Below are 21,344 nucleotides of genomic sequence, written 5' to 3' on the forward strand. Positions count from 1 at the left end.
CAATCGACAAAGGAGGAGATAAATGCAGTACAAGTAACTATCGACTTACCTCTATACTGTCAATTGTCTCTAAAATATTGGAGAGATGGGTACACTCAACAGTTTATACATATCTTGAAGAAAACAATCTGATACCAAGTTGCCAATCAGGATTTAGACCCCTGCACTAATCTGATAGTATCCAAAACGATTTAACAAATAAGTATAACCAAGAGTTCTAATTTACCAGAAAATATTTTCAAAGAAAAAGCACTACAGAAGAAGGGGAACCAGAGCAACAAATAGGATGTGTAAGTTTTACTTATATAATAAAAAAATAAATTTACATCCAGTCAGTGCAGATTACAGGATATCAATTAAGAATTTACCAGAGTCCTCTGTACAATGATTATTAAATGACGGTCAACTGGCAGGTAAATCAGTGTCCAGGGGAAACAGAAACAATTTAAAAATAGCTACATTTTTACAAATCTATTTCATGATGATCCAATTCCGTCAAGGAGAATGGACGAGGAACTGTAGATTCATGCTAAAAATGGGTGAGACTAAGCTGAGCCCGTTCTTGCACGAATCAACAGTTCCGAGTCTATTCTCTGACTTAAACTATTTCCCATTGTTATGTGAACATGGAGTCTCAGGTCTGTGATGCTCTTGCTGTTACCCTACGCCTGAGTGCACACTTGCTCCATTCATTAACATGCATGGGTTTGGGCTAAGTCAAACATTGACAGTATTGGTGGAGTCAACACCGTCAGTGCTGGATACATACTTGCTTCTCTTCCTCTTGCGCCTTGGAGTCATTATTACACTTGTGTCGTTGCACCCAAACCTATCGGTCTAACTACCACTGGACTCTATGAAATTGAGGAATGCTATTTCAACTTCATGAGAGTATGTGCAGTCGACCCTCAGTGCAGGATATATACCTGAATTCTCTTCATCTTGCGCCTGAGAGTCATTGTTATATGTGTGCCATCGCAGCGAAACCTTCCAGACTAAAACCACCTCAAGACTGTATGAAATTGAGGAATGCTATAACCTTGTGAAAGTATGGTTAGCACTTTTGGAACCACTTCACAAACCACTGAAAATGAGCTTCACTGATGCATGTTCTTATATGAATCATTCCAAAATGCCCCCTTACTACAGATTGCTATTTCACTTGGAAAATGAGCAACTTGGGATTCAAATTACGATGCCAATTTTGGAGTTAAATAATAACATTTAAGAATTTCTATAAAGTGCACATTTCCATGTAAACTTACTTATAGCACTACAAATATTAGCAATACAAGAAAATTTACGGGCTTACTCTTCAAGCAAGATTATATATATGTGCTCAGGGAGGAGCAATTCTGACAGATCTGTCACCTCAGGACCAGTATAATCTTGGAACAACTAGAAGATGTACCTGAGTTTGTGTCAATTCAATTACGCTATAATCTAATATATGAAAAAGACTGGGCAAAACCTAGACACAGAGAAGCCGCCAAAACACCTCAACATAATTCCTTATTGAAAGGGGAAGAGAACATTCAAATCCTTGTTGAAAATATTGCTTTACAAAGCATTGATCTTGAAAACACAAGGGATAACAACCCATGTCATTTTCTATGGAGAAAGGCAAACAGATGCAATAAAGCCAGATGTGGGCATTCCCGGTATCTCTTCAATTTGTTAACTGTAGCTATTACGAGGCCCATTAGAATCAGTGTCATGGCAGCATGGTGTTACGAAACTCTTACCAAACCCAATCCTCCAGTCACTCTTTGATGATCGAAACAAGGGGAGGGGTGGACGTGAGGATACCCCCCCAGTCGATCCCCCCGGTCGATCCCCCCCTGGTCGATCCCCCCCCCGGTCGATCCCCCCGGTCGATCCCCCGGTTGATCCCCCGGTTGATCCCCCGGTCGATCCCCCCCGGTCGATCCCCCCCGGTCGATCCCCCCCGGTCGATCCCCCCGGTCGATCCCCCCGGTCGATCCCCCCCGGTCGATCCCCCCGGTTGATCCCCGGTCGATCCCCCCCCCGGTCGATCCCCCCCCCCGGTCGATTTTGAGCAGCCAACTTTATCTTGTATTCGGCTTTTCAACCTTAAATAACTATGTTGAAAAGAGGCACGTACCAACACAAGATCATGTCAAGACCAATGGCAGGTCAAAAAGGTGGATGAGGTTGAACATACATGTGTACATGTATGTAAGACGGATGTTCTGCTGAACTTAGAAATAAAAGCAAACTATTCACAATACCAGCTAGGCTCTGGACAATCAGGAAATCTCTCGCTTAAACAGGGACATCAGTCGCACATTAATTTACTATGTGCATGTTGGTCTGTTTAGACACATGCAAGGGATGGGGGGAGAGAGGAATTGGGATGATGGGCGAAGGGGATAAGTAGGTAATGGATAAGATGAAGGGTGGGGGCAGAGTACGAGATGGATTGGGGTGATGGGTGGGGCAAAGAAGGAGATGGATTGGGCGTAAGCTTTAGAATGCCATATATTTTGAATCAAGCTTTAGAATGCCATATATTTTGAATCAAATCAGCTAATTTTTCTGTACCAGTGCTTGCTGGCTTTGTCGTTCTAGTCCAACTGTTGTTGCCCAGAGCATTTCATCTGCATGTACCTATGAGAAATTGCTGTTTACTCTGCTGGATCCAAACATCACAATTTCTAACCCAAGCATTGGGTACGTACATGAATATTTTATCTAAGGCTACACACATAATTTGTGCATTAATCCACCGATGGCTATGGTCAAAATCAGTTAAATCACCTTTCGTTTTAATCTAATACGTATTGTTATGTGTTAAAATCTAAATTTAAAGGATAGCTTTGTAATTAAATGTCTAGAGTCCTTGCACATAGGTCTTTGAAGAATCAACTGCTTGCCAGTGCTTTTGAGCTTTTAAGAAGAGGGTATTGTGGATTAGAATCTCTGTAACATGTTCTTAAAGAATTGAACTACACTCCTATAGAGATGTGTCATGTTACTTAAGAAATGACGGTACATGTATTTCAGAATTTGCAGGACAGAATTTTATTAAAATGGACTCCCAGAAAACTTGAGCATCTACTTTTTTTGAAGTCCCATGTCTTCTTCAGGGTGTGAAGTTTATTTCTGAAATAGCTCAACCTATGTAAAAAGAGTCAAGTAACAATTCATAATTGTGATACTGGTCATATAATTTGTCATATATATGTATATTGCAATGTCACAACTGTGAGAAGACCTGGAAAGCTAACAGGCAGGCAAGGCATGTCAAGAAACAGCACCAATGTCGCAACCAACCCCATATTGTTGGTAAACAACCACAAGCAGCCAACCTCTTCTCATCAAAGACATATGGAATGCCATTACTCTCTTCGGTGGCTTAATTTGTTGTACCTGTACCAAAGACCCATCTTCTAAGCTTGGAAGGTCTTTGACCCATTTCGCTCATATGTATATTCACTAAGATTTCTAAAGACTTTGTCGTTGAATATATTCTCAGTGATATAAGACTCGCTATTGATAATTGTCAATTTGGTTAATTGAAGGGTTCATATACAACCCACTGTTTGGTCAGACTTCAAGATGACATTCACACTGTTCTCAAACCACAAAACTCTGTCGTGGTAATTGCCACTGATTTCAGTAAAGCTTTTGACAGGGTTGATCATAATATTGTCTTTAATAAGTTTATCCAATCAGGGGTTAGAACTTCCTTAATTCCTTGGATAGAAATTTTCTTGTCAAACCAGTTACAGGCTGTTCGATACAATGGTGTTCTGTCAACTTAGGAGACTTTTCATGGTAGAGTTCCTCAGGGAACAAGAATTGGGCCTATTGCATTCCTAGTCATGATCAATAATTTTGCTCCCAACCAATTGGACATAAAACATTACCAATATGTTGACAGTTTGACACTTTTTCAGACTCTTTTCCATCCCAAAAAAGCTCCAGCATACATGGTGAGCTCAATTACCTACAACAATGGTCTTACTTGAATAAAATGAAACTGAACCCCACTAAATGCCAATATATGAGCATTTGTTTTCAGCGCAACCCGGCACACATACCCCCATTTGTTATATCTGATTTTCAGATCGGCCAAGCAGATTGTATGAAGTTGTTGGGTATATATACTGAGTAATTTGATATTGGACTCCCACATTAATAATATGTGTAGAAATTTAACCGAAGGCTTTTTTCTTGCCATAACTCAAACGAAGCTTAGTTTCTGTTAATGATTTTCTGACAGTGTACATGTATGTTATGTATGTCAGCCCCATGATCGAATATGCTTGCCCTGTTTGGTGTTCTGGAATGTCTAAGGCGCACTTTGTCACTTTGAGGCTGCAAAAGAAAACTCTAAGAATTAGTTTGGCTGGTGATCTTAGTTCTGCAAAACCCTATGAGATTTGTTATCAACATCAACAGGGCCCCACTCTTTTCTTATTGTTTGATTTTTATACAGCTTCATGGATAAGCAGTCTGTTTGCTTATGTATTTGAGTCTTTTTTTTTGCAACTAGCATGGAAAGAATTTTAGGTTGATGTCAATTTGAATTCACTGGTAGAGATACCAGAGTTTGTGTCTAGTGGAGCTTCCTTGAAAGTATGTGTGAATTTTGCTTAATTTTAACTAGGAAATCATGACTGGTCCCACGGAAGACCACAGAAGTGGATGGGTCATGCTCGTCAACATATAACTCATCCACGGACCCATTATAGTATTTCTCCCACACACACACACACACAGAAAAAAATACACAGATTGTTCAAAATTTTACACAACTGTAACGATAATTAGGTAAATTTTTACTAAACATTTGTTGGGTACGTTTTTTCTTAAAAGTTTGGTAAAATTTAACTTTGAAAACAGGTATGTAAATTTTCCTAATAACGCGGTAAAAGCAATTAGGTAAATTTTACACTATTTTGCAGTTCAAAAGTACAGAGATTCTATGTAGAATAATTGGGGATTACCTGCTTCTTGGGTTTTGTCAAAATTATACCAAATTCTACGGTTAAGTTACATTTATTTATTTCTAAATAATACAATCAGTTTCTCAGCCATTAAGTAACTGAACACATGAACAATTTTATATACTGAAGTTTAAATGTATGTTTATTCTCAGTCAATTGATATTGAAATTTATAAGTACATGTAATAACATTAAATATTTCCAGTATACTTAAAACAAAATTTGTCCATAATATTTTTCGTCATCGGAGGCACTCAGGGTGTAACAATCAACCACGATCTCCGCGCAGCCCTCCCTCTATCTCTGACCGATGCTCATGCCATTCAATCCAGTATCCACGCCTCGACCACCCTAATTTGCCGACTCTCCATATATTCTGCCACTCGGTCTGGCCATGCCCCACACTGTCTTACAGACATGAGTTCCTCTGTAGTGGGTGTGTTAAAAATTTATATATTGTGACTGTTACAAGGTCAACAAAAGTGCGCCTACTGTCCGCACTCACTTTTGTTAATGGTTTGCCATGGTTGCCTTTTCCGACTGCATGAAAAGGCAGACTTGGTAAGTATTTTGATTTAACGATTTTATTCACTGGCGATCTTTATTCCAGCAAGTAAATGAAAATGTCTTAGCACTTTGATGTACGTCAAAAGTACTTGGTTATGGAGTGGTCTCCCATCTTTGGACACTCCTTACCTGCAATTTTTCTATTTTTGCCATGGATACGGAGTGATCTTAATTCTCCGTGCATGTAATGATATGACCGTAGTCCTCCAACTTCAGGATACAAATGGCCAAATCGAACATAGTACAATGTAACACGGCTCACTATTCTTTTCTTTTTATAAATACTTCAGGTTCTATTTACATGTGGGCCGACCTTCCTACGCAATCACCTCCAGTGGAGGACCATCACCGAGCACCCTTGGCCGGCCTCCCCTTCGTACCTCTTGGTCCAGATGTGACTGTGACAATGGATGTATCGCTGTTCAGATAGGGCCTTTCTTCTTCCACTCCATGCATCCGGGGTCTAGGTCATCGCCTCTCAAGACAAACACAGCAACAGGTTAGAGCTCCAAGTGGTGTTTAATACTCTTCACCACTTTCGACAACACCTAGTGGGTCATTCCGTTCAAGTCCAGAGCGACAACTCCATGGCAGTGACGTGCATCAACCACCAGGGCGACATTCGCTCCCCCAACACTGTGCCCTTGCATGGCAGCTCTTCATGTGGACGAACAATTAAGAGATCACCCTCCAAGCCATCTACATACCAGGAACCAGCAACAGCATAACAGTCACACTCTCTCGGGGCACCGTCCAACCAACATTATTCCCCCGAAAGTGGTCAGCCATATCTTTGCGGAGATCGAGTGTCCCCATATTGACCTCTTCGCTTCCACTGACAAAACTATCTCACAAAGTTCTGCTCCAGGCTCCCTCACCCACAGGCACGGGCGACAGGCGCCCTACAGTTCGACTGGTCGGGCCTTCTGGCGTATGCCTTTCCATTAACATCCCACACGTCCTGTCCAAGATAGGACAGGAGCCATGTCGGGTCCTCCTCATCGCCCTGTTCTGGCCTCACCAACGGTGGTTTCCAAGACTGACAAGACTCTGAGTTTGATAGCCGCTGGTCCTTCCATCCCGGGAGGACATTCTTCATCAACCCAAGTCGGGGGTCCTCCATCCAGCACAGGGGGGTCTTCACTTCACGTGCTGGACATTGTCCAATGATCCTTCAGAGCGTCAGGCCTTTCTGTGGATGCTGCATTCATGGCGGCCTGGGGTCAATGACTGTCCACTCGTAAAATTTACAGCAGCCGACTACAACATTTTACTAGATGGTGCGACGACCACAATGTTTCCCCAACCGAAGCTCCTGTGAGTTCCGTCACAGACTTTTTCAGGTTTCTGTTCCATTTGGGCCTCCAGATTGCCACCATTTGCAACTACCGGTCAGCCTTGGCAGCCGTTCGTTCGGGCTTCAGCGATAGATTGGTGGTCTCTGATAATGCTGCCATCCACCATCTTCCTTGAGGACTGTTTGTTGAGCATCCTCATGTAAAACGCCTCGTTCTATCCTGGGACCTTGGAAGCGTCTTACATGTTCTTGCTGGTCCCCCCTTGAGCCGCTTTCTGATGCATCTGATCTCCATCTCGGCATCAAACTGGTGCTCCTCCTTGTTGTCGATACATAGAGAAACGGTAGCGAACTGCATGCTCTATCGATTGCTGAAGGTCACATCCGTTGGGAGCCGCATGGGGTTTGCCTTATCCCAGCCATAAAGTTTTTGACGAAAAACCATACGCCTACCTTCCAGCCTCTCGACATATTCATTCCCAACATAGCCGCACATTCGGGAGATGACTCTGACAAGATATGGTGTCCAGTTCGCACTCAAGTGGTACCTTGCCAGGACCAAGTGTCGCCGAGAGTTTAGTTCCCGGCTCTTCATCACTACAACAAAACCCTTTCATCCAGCGTCAAAGGACGCTATTGCCCAATGGACGGTCTCGGCCATTATCTTCGCGAACTGAGACTGACTGGCACAATATGACAAGATGACCCGATCTCACGTCAGGGCCCTCAATGTTTGGGCCACTTCCGCATCCTGGTCACAATTCAGAGAAGTTCCTCTAGCAGAAATCTGCCAGGCAGCTTGCTGAAGATCCCTCGTCACCTTCACTGAGTGCTATCTGAAGGATGTTCTGCAGAGCGAAACAGCCCTTGGCACAGCAGCCTTGCGCTCGGCAGTCCGGACAGTGCCCAGCACTGTCCCTGGCCAGACGGTGAATACTTCATCATAGACATTCCTTTCTTGTGGTGAGTGTTCGCTTGAGCGATGCCCGCATATGTTCTTTTAGTAACTACACTCCCATCGCCGACCCACCTACAGGGTACTGTGCCACTCTGCATATGTAGACTGGGCAGGGGTATGTGAAAGCAGCAGACTCCTCCCCCACATTAGTGTGGGTCGGGTCTAGTAGTGATACTTACCCCTGCCCAGCTGCTCCTGCCCGTCCTTCCCCTCTTTGGCTCCGGGGGTTTGCTCAGCTTTGAAAGGAAGGACAAAGATGGTGGTGGGATAACATTGCATTGTGGGGGGTCAAGGGACAGCATGCATAATGAAGTCTTTTCAGCGAATTGTAATAGGCACATCGGAAATTTGCATATGTAGGCTGGGCAGGGGTAAGTATCACTAGGAGATCCGACCCACACTAATGTGGGGGAGGAATTAAACTACTGGTATCTGTTTAAACCTCAAACTTTCAGCCATCATGAACTCTTGGACACTAAAGGAAAATACAGGACTCTGAAACTTATTTTTGCATTCAAATTTATTTTAATCATAGGCTGCAGTACTGTCATGAATTAATCTTGCAAGAGGCTTTACACTTAAACATGAAAAAGATGGGAGGAATGTATTGTTTCTACTTCTATTTATAGTGATTTTATACAATTATTTTTGAATGTGTTCTAGCAGTGAGTGTGTCCACAACCTTACACTTGGGTTCCGGAAAGAACAACACACAAGGCGTTCATTCCACAGGGGTGCAGACCAGCAAATAAGCTGCCTTAGACGACAGTAATAAATATCCCACTTCAAAATATCAAGGAAATACAAGTGTCTACTGCCTACAACCTATGCAGATTACCAATACATAAGCATTATTTCATAGTCCATTACTTCAATTCGCTGAAATCTTGACCACCAATAGTGTGCCCTCACTCACTCCCCCCCCCCCGCAAAGGTGTCGGCCATGTTCATCCTCTTTTTCTTAGCACCATTACGTTATGGAACGTGTTGTTCCGGCTCCAAATTTTGGGGATTTTTTCCTTTGCTAATGCATGTTTTGATATTATTCCTTGATCACTTTTCTTGTTCTTGTGTTCTGATTCTTGTGAACGGTAAGATTGTTCCTCTTTCATTCTGTTTTTAGATATTTTACCATTCCTTTTTCAGTCTCGCGCAGATGGTAGACTTACTTTACATTGACCTTTCAGAGTTCGCCCTGGTGGCGCTGTTGGACATAAATATATTTTTTTGTTGTACCAGAATAAACTGAGTACATGTGTTTATTTGTTTTCTGTTTCCCTGTATATATTCTGTGATTCGCCCTTAATTGTGGCATCCTTGTTATTAATATTATTGTAGCGGGCATAATTTGAAAATTATGACACCTGCTTACATTATTTATTTGTTTACTAGTTTACGCCATTTTATTGTCAGCCAACCAGTGGAGATAAGTGCGTTTCCGGCTAAGTTAGCAAAAGGTTTTAACACGCTGTACAAAAATACAGATATCCTAAATCTAAAGGATACACATATTTAAAAACAACAAGGAAAACCCAGGGATTCTGTTTACACAAGAAATTAATTAACAATAAAACTAAATGAAGGGCGTAGCTTGAAGTTCCGTTGAAGTTGGGGATGACTGGCCTTAGCTTCACTTGGTACTAAGCTGGGATTGTTGGCTATGTGCAGATGGTGTGTAGGACTCGATTGCACAGTCTCTCCTTCCCCGGCTTGAGTAAATCAGGTGTGGGGAACACAGTGCATGCGACTCCGCTTCAAGTCACTCCCTGTCCAGCAGTACATACAGCTCGATAGGCTCACTGAGGTTACCTTGGTGCCTCAGTACTAGTGGTGTCTTTGCCTAGAGCAGGACAGGGACGAATATGTAATTGTGGCAGGTTCAATGCAAGGAGAGATCACAGAGACAACAGAACAGTCTCTGTAGAGTCCAGTAGCCAAGTGGAGTGAAATACTAACTATACTAAGTAAAACAGTTGTATGGACTATCAAAAGTGAAAGTCCCTTTAAAACACTACACTGTGTGTAAGGTTGTCATGGTTACCAGTGTCGGTCAATGCCTTCGTCCACCTGGGTACCTCATTTGTGTGTGTGGGTTGGTCTACACAGAAATGACTAAGGTGCTACAAGGACACTATACCAAGACCGGTGTCTTAGGAATTACAAGGTTACAACTGTTGCGGTCAAACTTTGGAAGTCTAAATCCGGGAAATATGAGTGACTCATAATCAGGAGGTAAAAGTTAATTAAGATTAAACATTAAAATGTCAAAGTTCTGGGCAATCAAATCGATTTAAAGCAAAAGGAATACACATCAAAAGATTAAACACACGGATATAAGAACTGAAATAGAATAAAGAAAAACTAACTATTGAATATATGGAACTATGGTAAAAACTAGATAAAGGTGAATCAAGTCAAATGATTGAAACTTATCAAGTAATAAATCACAGAAGAATGTTGCAAATTCAAAGACTTAACTTGTACAAGAGGGAAATATCCCTCTCTTCACTTTAGTCAAGGGAATGTGATTATTCAATGTCTGCTAGAAGAAATATATCATAAAAACCTAAGTAAAATAATATTATACAAGTAATCCTAGGAATCACGTCTTTCTAAATTAAGTTTTACTTTATTTAGACAAGTCGCCAGAGATCTTTTACATGGAAATGGTAAACTTCCAAATCAATGGAAACTCATACAGCAAGTTAAATTCATTCAGTATTCTGGGACTAGGAAGTCAGAATGTTTGGACGGATCGTGGAAGATATCGCAAAAGAAATGGTGTTTGTATCTGGAAACAACAGAACCTTAAACAGATGTCAACATGGATAGAACTTCTAAAATAGACTTTTGGCTTGAATCAAGACGTGCACATTCTTTTACTCTTTCAGAGCACTCTCAGCCAAAATTACAATGACTGCAATTCAGAAACGCAATATGATATTGACCTATGACGACTTTGTCTAAACGTTGAAGAATAGACACTTCAATCTAGGCATAAAAGTAAGACAAAAGTATCATCAAACTCACCTAGAGCAGGACAGGGACGAATATGTAATTGTGGCAGGTTCAATGCAAGGAGAGATCACAGAGACAACAGAACAGTCTCTGTGGAGTCCAGTAGCCAAGTGGAGTGAAGGGTCACTGGCCACTGAATTTATCTGCTCCTCCTCACGGACTCTTGTGGTTGGTTGCAAGTTCTGCTACCAACCTGCCCACACGCGCTGCCAAGCAACCCACACATTTCTAAGAAACTGCATGACCTAACTCTGGGGGAGTTAGAATTTCAAAAAAAATGGGGGGGGGCACAAAATTCATCCTATTACAATATTATTATCGATAGGAGTTGTCTCATTATTCTGTGATATTTACTTGTTTTCTTATTGCCGAACATTTCGGCATTTCTTGTTCTTCATATTTGGATATTGTAACGAAAAGCCTTTTTGATGTCTAATTAGAATACCTTTGGTGTGTTTGCTCATGGCTCATTGCATGCTGAAAATTTGGCTTGTTCTTTTCTTAACCAGGACTCTTTTGTTAAGTGGGATAGGCTTGAGCAGAGCTCAGTGTGCAGTCTGTAGATTAGTCATTTACATTTGAATTATCTTGTATCACCAGAGAATGGAGGGCCACTCCCTTACATTCCTTCTTTTGAAAACTGGGTTGGGCACTCTGTATAAAAACTAGAGCCTACTATTGCCTGTTGAGGATTTGCGACTGGGTGCTGGTAAAGGTAACATGCTGTTTTGATTGAGCAGAGAGAAAAGGATAAAAACTATTTTAGCCAACCAGACGTGTTTTCTCAGGGGAAGCCAGATACACAGGTACTTTCATCTTGGACTGATTTTTGTCCAGTCAAACCCCCCCTCAAAAAAAACACACAGACAAAAGGTAATTGAGCTGTAATTGTGATGTAAGAACCCCTCAATTTGCAAAGCTACAAATTTTACATTTCTCTGTCTTGAATGACAAGGAAGATGGAACTCTGTAACAATGAGATCTGGAATAAATAGTGTACCTAAAGGCAGGATGGATCGGTACTACAAGAGGCCAGACTACAACCATAGTTGGAAAAATTATAGCAGACTACAGCCTAAAGGGAAAGTTCACGGAACTGTACATTTCCAAGCAACTAAACGCACTGAGGGAGAAATGTGTGAAATTGAACAAATCACTACCTCTTTAGCATTCAAGAAATTTTCTTTGATGAATCATTTTTATTTGTTGAGAAAGAGCCATATCCAAAACAAATGACACATCATCAATTACTGTTGCAGAAGCTTGCCCAAAAAGGCTGAAGCTGATGTTCGCACTCACCCGAGAGTTAATCCCCTAGATGAAGTGGGACCTCGCAAACGGGCGTGATATTAGATGAGTTGTGAGTAGAAGCTCTGGAAAATGTAGTATCCCAAACTCAGTTACTTTGTTTTACATGCCAAAAAGAGAAAAACTGTTGATGTTGGCATGAGGCTATTTACAGATGATTTCCACAATGGATGCCGCTATGCATAATTAGCGCCCTCTTTCAGATTTGGCTCCAGTTTTTGACCATTTCGATGAATTCTCTGGTTTAAATCTTTTCAACCTAGTTTTCTGTATTTGGAAATGATGTTCAAGCATGTTTGATATAGTTTTTAGGAATTTGGACCCTTCATTGTCCCAATATCTACTGGGTCAAGTATGGTTTAAACCACCGTGTACTGGTGTGGTATCTGGTACTTACGCTGCGCGCCCGCAGACCCTGAGATCCGGTATCTCCGATCCGATTCCACTCCACTACTGCCTTCAGGAGCAAAGTTGAGTCTGCCATGCGAGGGGCTGCTCGGGCTACTCAAAGCTCGGCACACTGTAACAGACCTCGTTGTGCCATATAGAGCATAGCTTTCCCTGCAGGCCTTCGTCGAGCTCCGAGCATGACTGGCCCCTATGCTCCACTACTGCCTTTGGGAGTGTAGCTGAGTTTGCCATTTGTGCGAGCGCTCGGGCAGCTCAAAGCATACTGTAACAGACCTCAGTATTGCCATAGTGCTGGGATTTCTCCAGTGAGCTAGTCCCACCCCACTAGCCTCATCGAGCAACATGTGTGGTCTGCTTCCGTCCCCCTACGTTTGGAGCGTGTGCGAGTACGCCCTTTCCACATACAGCTCATGGCATGACTTGGCACCCCACAGTTGGCTCGGCTCCCCACTGTTAGCTCACCCTCACCAGCAGGGGTTTTTCTGGTTAGCACGTCTCACCTTATGGGCTGCTTCAAGTATCAAGCAACATGTCTGGCCCACCTCTGCTCCCCTACGGTTGGAGTGCGTGTGAGTACACCCCCTTTAAGCAGACAGCTCGGGGCGTGACTCGGCACCCTGTGGTTGGCTCGGCTTTCCAGTTAGTGTTCGCCATTACTTGCAGGGGTTTTCCAGTGAGCACATCTCACCCTATGGGCTGCTTCGAGTATCGAGCAACATATCGCGCACATTCACGCTTACCTTCGGTTGGAGTGCATTCGAGTTGTCCCTTATGCCGACGAATAGGGGCTGATCTCGGCGCATTACAGTGGAAGTCTACTGCATGAGAGAATACTGTTTGGCCAATTATTCATGGTCTCTTTCCCTTGTGCAGCACTGTACCTTGCACGTGGTTGCTGCCTGGTCTTCCCTGCTTTAGCTGTGAATTTTCAATTTCTCTCTGTCGAGTCTGACTGGCCATGACCCGCTTGACATGGTAGATTTTTCTTGTGTATTGTTCTTTTTCCTTCGTGGTTGGTTAATTTTGGACAGTGGCCTTTCATCCAACAACTGTGACTAACAAGACGACTGCTACACCCCGTTCCTGTTCTGGTCGAGATACAAACTTAGTTTCAGTGTCTGGGAGCGGGCCTGCTCTAGCCTCTCCGGCCCACTCTTCACATGGGGACACTGAGCGTACTTTCTTACTACTATGTTCTGGTTTTCGGCCTCCCCCTATTGCTGATCCCTTTCCACAGGGCATGGCATCCACTGGTTTTTCTCTGACTTCGGTACAGCGGGATGAACCCACAGCCTGTCTCCTGTTCAGGATTCTTCTCAATTAACAGAAGCAGGGGAGAAGAAGAAGTAAAGAAATCATCGGGATTTCTGTCTTCCAAGGATACGCTGCGAGCTCTGATGGAGTCTATCTCAATGCTCATTCAGCTTTATACTCATCCTCCGGCCGCTATGCATCCACATTTGGATCCTTATTCCCCACCCCCAGCCCCTTCTGTGTCTCATACGGGGCAACAGGATCTTCCTTTGTCTCTTCAGCCTTTCCATCCGGCATCTGTTGTGGCCCATTCCCTTGATCTGTCTGCTGGTCCTGACCCACCGCTGCTTGTCTCTGATTCAGGTCAGTCCCAGGATTAGGAAGAGCCGGTTTGGGTAAATGATCTGTCTTCTTCGGAGTCCCACCTTCGCCTGCTCCAATGTGAAATGATTCTGGTCTAAGGACTTCCATCTCCTGCTCCTCCCGTGGAAGACCAGAGTCGCCCCTTGTTCAAGTGTCACACACCGGGGTTGTCTTTCTCCTCTCATCCTCTCTTTCCTGAGCTTCCTCTGGACCATGTGTGCATAGAAGCCATGGATAAACTCGCGAAGGCCAAGATGTGGTATTGCAGCAACTGTTCTGGCTGGCACTTCAACTTTCCACCCGGTGATTATGATATTTACTTATCAGTGCCCAATCCACCCGAGGCTGTGAAGGATAATGTGTACCCGACTAGGCGCAAATCCAGTAATGTCTTCGGCCGTGCTTCCCGGATTGGCATCCGTTGTATGGCTTTTCAACTTCTCCTGAACGAAGTTTATGTCCCGAGCATGTGAGGAGGGCTCGGATATCTCTCCCGAGTTTGTCACTATGACATTCCATAGCCTCGACGATATTCTGATAAAGGGCTTGGAACAGTTCACACGGGTTTCTCTTTGAGCTACTGGAGCCCTCTGTGAGCCCTTCGTTGATGCTATGAATATTAATCGTGAGTCACTGAAATCAGCTCTTCGAAGACTCCCTCTTTTGGCTAAGGATCTTTTGCCGGCTAGTATGTTAGCCTTATGGAGAGCGAAGTTAAGGGCTGATATCTTCCAGCCCGGAAGTTATCCTTCCATCAGCCAGCTGAACCTTGATGTGGTGCGGTACAAACGATGTCCCAGAGACCACCCCGTTGTGGTCTACTTTCCACCGGCCCGCCGCTGACAGCCACAGACCATGTAACATTGCCGGCCTCTTTCTTCAGGCAGAGGACAACCACACCTAATTCCTTTCAATGATCCGAGTCCTCCGACTCCAGTTCCAAAAGATCAATCCCAGTAGCAGGGTTTAGAGTCAGAAATCTCAGCGCTGCTGCAGAAGCGCACCATTGTTCTAGTGCAGCCAAGGGGAAATCACCAGAGCTTCATGTTGACGTTCTTTCTGACCCCAGAGAAGGAACTAGGGAAGTGGAGGCTGATTCTGAACTTAAAGCCCACTCAAAATTTACATAAGACGAAAAAAGTTCAGAATGGAGATGCTGCGCATCGTCCTACGATCACTTCCGGTCCCGGCTTGGGCGTCGTCCATCGACTTACAGGACGCCTACTTTCACATTCCCGTTCATGAACAAAACCGCCCGTTTCTCTTTTGTTCATATTGTCACCTGGTCCACAAGTTCCCCACCCTGCCTTTCGGCCTGTCCACCACTCCCAGAGTATTTACAAGGGTGGTCCGAGCGGTGGCAGCCCACCTACAATGCACAGATGTGCTCATATTTCAGTACCTCAATGACTGGTTGATAGTTTGATGCTCCGAAGTCGAGGCTACGTTGGTGACCAAGACAACATATGACCTTGCATCTAGCCTGGGTTTCGTAATCAACGACAAGAAGTTCAGACTGACCCTGTCACAAACACCGACTTTTCTCGGGGCAGTTCTCGACTTGAACCGCGGCATTGTTACTTCCACCAACTAGCACATGGACAATCTCATGCAGTGCATCGCTCTGTTCAGGGGACAACGCCAAGCAAATGCCCGGGCATGGCTCCACTTACTCAGTCTGATGACCAGCCTTATCGACCTCGTCTCATGGTGCCGGCTTTATGTGTGACCTCTACAGGTCCACCTTCTATCTTACTTCAGGCCAAGCAGAGATTTCCTCGATTGCCAGGTTCCTCTTTTGGGCCTGATTTACTGTCACATGTCGTGGTGGTCAAACAGAGCCAACCTCATTGCCAATCTCCCCTTTGTTCCACCTCAACACGAGATAGTTGTCACCACCAACGCTTCCCATCTCGGTTGTGGTGCAGTCTCCAGTCGCATAAAATTTCCGGCTGGTGGGGTTCATCCCTAGTAGGCGCCCACATCAATGTGCTCGAACTTCAGGCAATTTTCGAAGCCCTCAGCCACTTCCGGCCTATGATTACAGGCAAAACGGTCTTGGTTTGACGGCCGTGGCCTACATCGATCTTCAGGGAGGCACACGTTCTCCCACTCTCTGCTTCTTCGCCTGGCGCCTATTACACTGGACCATACAGCATTCCATTCTGGTTCAAGCCGAACACATTCTAGGAGTACAGAACGTCCTTGCTGACGCCCTCTCCCGGGGCACAGTTCGCCAGACAAAGTGACCCTACAACTGGAGATTGTTCAAGCTCTTTTTTGGGTGATAAACAGGCCTCATGTGGACCTCTTTGCATCACACCTGAATGCTCAGCTGCCGACATTTTGCAGCTGCTATCCACATCCCCAGGTATGGGCGTTCGATGCCCTACGCATTTCTTGGGAGGGTCTTCTTGCTTATGCTTTCTCTCCGATATCACTCATTCTATTGGTACTGACAAAGATCAAACAATGCAATTGCCGCGTCCTTCTCATCGCCCTGTTCTGGCTGAGACAAGTGTGGTTTCCCCAGTTAGGCTTCTGATCAATGTTCCCCTACTACTGCCTACACATCCAAATTTGCTGTTTCAACCCAGGTCTCGTCTACTGCATCTGGACCCCATTCACCTACACTTAACTTGTTGGACGTTGTCAAGCGATCCTTTGGGCAGAAAGGCCTTTCTCAAGACGCTGCCGCCTTGGCTGCCAAGGGTCAACGAGAGTCCACGAGGAAGATTTACGACAGCCGATTGCGACATTTTGACTCGTGGTGCAATGATCGGCGGATCCAACCATTTCCCCTCTTTCGGTCGTGACCAACTTTTTTGTTCATCTTTTCCATTCTGGTCTCTCGTCTCCACAATTCAAAATTACCACTCGGCGATCACGGGGGCTTTGCTGATGGCTCTTCAATATCTAATGACACAGCGATCCATCATCTCTTATGGGGAATGTTTATTGAACGGCCTCACCTGAAGTGTCTTGTTCCTGTGTGGTGTCTCGGCGATGTCCTCTGACTTCTGTCTCAACCCCCCTTTGAGTCAGCAGGCCGTGCCTCCCTCCTGCACCTCGGCATCAAACTGACATTCTTACTAGCTGTGGTGACTTCTTGTCGGGGTTGCAAAATTAAGGCTCTATCCATAGTCGAGGGTCACATTCGATAAGAGCTTTTGGGGGTACGTCTTGTTCCGAAGTTAGGCTTCCTTATTAAGAATCAAACACCATCCTTCCATCCCCGGATATCTTCGTTCCAGTGATCCAATCCTTGGCATCATCATCGTTGGATAAACTTTTGTGTCCTGTCCGCATGCTGAAATGGTACCTTGTTAGGACAAAGGATATTTGGGGACCAATTACACAACTATTTGTCACTTCTACCCGACCTCACCATGCAGCCTCCATAGATACAATTGCAAGGTAGGTCATTTCAGCTATAAAATTTGGTGACGTGGATTGGCCTTCTGGCTCTGACGACCAAAGTGTAAGGCATATTCGTGCCCATGATGTCCGTGACATTTCATCCTCATGGGCCTATTTCAAAGGGGTTCCCGTAATAGAAATTTGTAACGCTGCTTGTTGAAAAACCCCCTCCACATTCACCTCCTGTTATCTCAGTGATGATTGGCAGGGGGAGCATTCACATGGACTGGCTGTGCTCCAGACGGAATGGTAGTGGCCAACTGCCAGCCGTATTTTGCTTGTTCAAGAGGAGACAACCGCACATTTGTCATGGTGAGTTAGTTTGTGTCACGATGTGTCATTTGCTGTGTCTCATATATAATTAATACTTGTATTAACCTGCTTCCCTCCTCAGTGGTACATAGATGTGGTTAGTGCATCCTCGCCTTCCCACCGTCCACAAGTTCGGTGCTATTCTGCATATATATTGGTAATCTGCGTAGGTTGCAGGCAGTAGACTTTCCCCCCTCCTAATGCGGGTTGAATCTATTACTGCATACCTACCTGATTACCAATCTCCCTCCCTCCTGCCCATACGGCCTTGGTACACTTTGCGCATTGAAAAAGAGGATGGTCATGGCTGACGCCTTCGCGAGGGGCGAGTGAGTGAGGGTGCACTATTAGTGATCAAGATTTTATTGAATGGAAGTAATGGACTAGGAAATAATGCATATGTATTGGTAATCTGGTAGGTATGCAGTAGTAGACTCAACCCACATTAGGTGGGGGGAGATTTTTTGGGTGTTCAAACACATGTCAAATTAAAGCTCACTTCCTCATCTTTCATTTTCTTTTCAGTTTTCAGCAACTAAACCAGTGACTTTTGCAGATATTCCCCTTCAGAGAAAATTACCCCTCCAAACAGTGATGAGGCCCATCACCATTTTGGAAATTGATGCCTACACTCCATTGGAAAATAGAGTGTTTTGGAGGGCTCCCTTTGGTTTGATACTTTGAGAAATACAAGCTGGCAGTCCTGCTAGTACATGTAGACTCCATCCTCCTCCTTAACAGATCACCCAGTCCACATGCCACAAAATGCTCTAATAGCACAGAATTTGACAACGTGCAAATTTTGATTCGGTCCATGCAGGTAATTTTTGACCTACATGTATTTACTGGCCTACAATCATCAGGGTTGGGAATCTCCCTGGTTTAATCGGAATTCCGTTTTTTTCACCTTCAAATTTGTGGTCTCTGAGTTTACTGTAAAAATGGAATAAAATTTGGGGGGTAAGTTGTAGGGGGGTAAATGTTAGTTGACCACGCGACGCTCAAAACTTCTTTAAAACTGAGTGACATTTGTATGTTGAAACAATTTGATTTACATGACGCTTCGGGACCCTTCAAAAAGTATGAGGAACTAATTTTGTAGATTCCCACAAAACCTGAATTCTCTTTGCGTGACCAAAGGAGGGAACCAGTGAAGAGTGCTGTCGCTAGCTAGCGCTTTGCCACAGCCACTTCAAGTGAATGCCCTGTGTCCACAAAAATCAGACTCTTACCTGTTATTGGTTAATTCCTCTCACATGACTGGCCATTCTCCTAATTATCATACATACACATGTGCATTACTCTGAATGGGTCCATATTTCATAGAGACATCAATTTTTGACAGGGCTGTAAGGCTCGAGGTTGCATGGCTGGCCATGTGCGAAGTGGCTTTTGAAAATTAGTACGTGTGCATGTACTCTACATGGTCGAAGTGCCCCGTTGTACGTACGTACATACATGCACTCAGGAAACAAAATAATCAAAATCATGGCAGAAGGAAGGAACTTGAAGTTCGTTGAGCGGGGGGCTGCCGATCCGAAAGAGATTGATATATCGGTAAAAAACAAGTGGAACTGGTTGTAGTGTGACAAATTATTACTGCTGCAATGGAAGATGAGCATGTGGTGGGCGACTGCTTTCGTAAGCTTTCCGACCCTGGAGAAGTACGGTACTTCTGGAGCGAAAGCATTGATACAGCATGCAGTTAAGTACAAGAAGCGCCGCATAGGAAGAGGGCTCAGCAGAAGGCACTGGAAGCCTACCTGCAAAAAGAAGGAAGCCCCACTTGACCAAGTTCATGAAGGTTCTTTATTCACAAGCTCTCAGCAAGCACAAAGTATACAAATCTTTTAATATTTCATATGAAGACCAATATCATGTCTCATTTCATCTTCCAGAATGTGTTGTAATCCAACAACCGTAGCCTAGTTGTTTGTGTTCATTCACGCTTGAACTGCAAGACCCTATGACTTAAAATTTTCTTTTGGGTTGTTTAATAGGCCTTCCCATAAGTGGCTTGCGTGAGATCAACTTGTTGATCAACTTACGGCATGAAAATGTGGTTGAACTGAAGGAAGTAGTGGTTGGCAGCCATCTTGACAGGTAAGTATCTGAATTATGAAATTTTGATCCCTATGGAGTAAAATCCAGACAAACCATTGGCTGTGAAAGTGATGTCACACTCGTACATATTACTACTCCCCAAACATAAGATATGTATAGATTTGTTCCGGCGATGAGAGTGGTTGAAAATGGTTCCATGCATACATTCCAGTGGCGGGACCATGAACCAGCATTTAGCTCCACTCACATTCAGCACATTGGACAACCCTCCCCCTTCCCCCGTACTTACTCATGCAGGGCAACTGCATTCGATTTGACACTCAAGTGTCATCTCGCATTTTCTCAGCCTGGCTCAAGTATTTGTATTCAGTTATTTTGTAGTAGACCTGTCATGTAATTCTGGCTCAGTGAGTTCTAAGAACAGCATGAAGGTGGATAACTACACTACATTTAATTGGAGGATATACTGTTTCTCTATTTCACAGTTAACACTTCAACAAATTTAAACAGGTGAACAGTGAATTGAATATTAAATTTCAAGGAAAATTATTACCTGTGATGTCCTTTGTTTACCTCTTTTTTTGGGGGGGGAGGGACTAGGATTTATGACAAACTCATTTAAAAGAGAAACCTGGGATTCATAAACCACTTTTGGTTTTGTTGACTGGTTGAATTTCAAGAAATTATTTCCATCAAATACTGTTGAAAAGCACTGACAAGATTGAAGAGCAGACGAAAAGGGACAGTGGCATGAGTGTTTTTAAAACAGCAATGTAAATTCGGATTGCAGAAACAGCGATCAGAGCATACTCGTGTTCCAGAAGCATATAGATGGGAGCACCAACAGAAGTCTAATAAGCCGGGAGGGGGGTCTATCATGGTTAGAGTGAAGAGAGTAGTGTATGGGAGCATACACAGTGCTTCAATGTCCCCACACAAAGCACATCTCCTACAATAATTGGTGCATTCTAGTACCATCGTGGCTATCCACCCTGTACCCAAGATGACACAGTTACAATGCAGTAGACATGATACGTCAATTGTGGGAAAGATTACCGTTATCCATCATGTTTTTGCAGCCCAGCAACATCGCCAGTGCCAGTAACACGTGAATGATGCATGTGCGCTTGTAGCACATCACGTGATCAGTTCACGATCTGTGACTGTGTGGGATGTCCACACACTGGTTTCGATTGGATTAGTTCCAAAATCCTGTACTGGTTGTGTACCTAGATACTTGTAGTTTGTTTCTTTTTCATGAAAAAAATCCCTAAACGTGAAGTTTCACTGGTTGAGCTTCCTGCATGTACTATTAGATTAGCATAGAGCTTTTTCACCAGCATTAAGACTGACAGCTGTAGATCAAGAACTGAAGGTCCAAGATTGCCACCAAGACC

The 21,344-nt window shown here is 44.0% G+C and overlaps 1 protein-coding gene across 17 annotated transcripts in view; it reads left to right on the top strand.

The window, feature by feature from the left end:
* cdk10 (cyclin dependent kinase 10) overlaps window positions 1–21,344 on the top strand; it is a 184,177-nt gene that overhangs the window by 109,255 nt on the left and 53,578 nt on the right. For 14 of the 17 annotated variants that reach the window (XR_015425588.1, XR_015425589.1, XM_087137764.1 and 11 more), the window contains 2 exons: window positions 17,767–17,883; window positions 19,884–19,986. Coding sequence is in view for 15 of the 17 variants with exons in the window: in XM_087137764.1 (XP_086993890.1) it covers window positions 17,767–17,883; window positions 19,884–19,986 (220 nt within the window). In the remaining 2 variants the exon portion in view is untranslated. The remainder of the gene's footprint in view (window positions 1–17,766; window positions 17,884–19,883; window positions 19,987–21,344) is intronic. The other 3 variants (XM_087137767.1, XM_087137769.1, XM_087137766.1) reach the window with 1 other exon arrangement.

The sequence above is a fragment of the Acanthaster planci genome, linkage group LG06 (genome assembly GCF_054643075.1).
Source record: "Acanthaster planci isolate LZ-2023a linkage group LG06, COTS_SCS, whole genome shotgun sequence".
In the NCBI taxonomy this organism is placed as follows: Eukaryota; Metazoa; Echinodermata; class Asteroidea; order Valvatida; family Acanthasteridae; genus Acanthaster; species Acanthaster planci.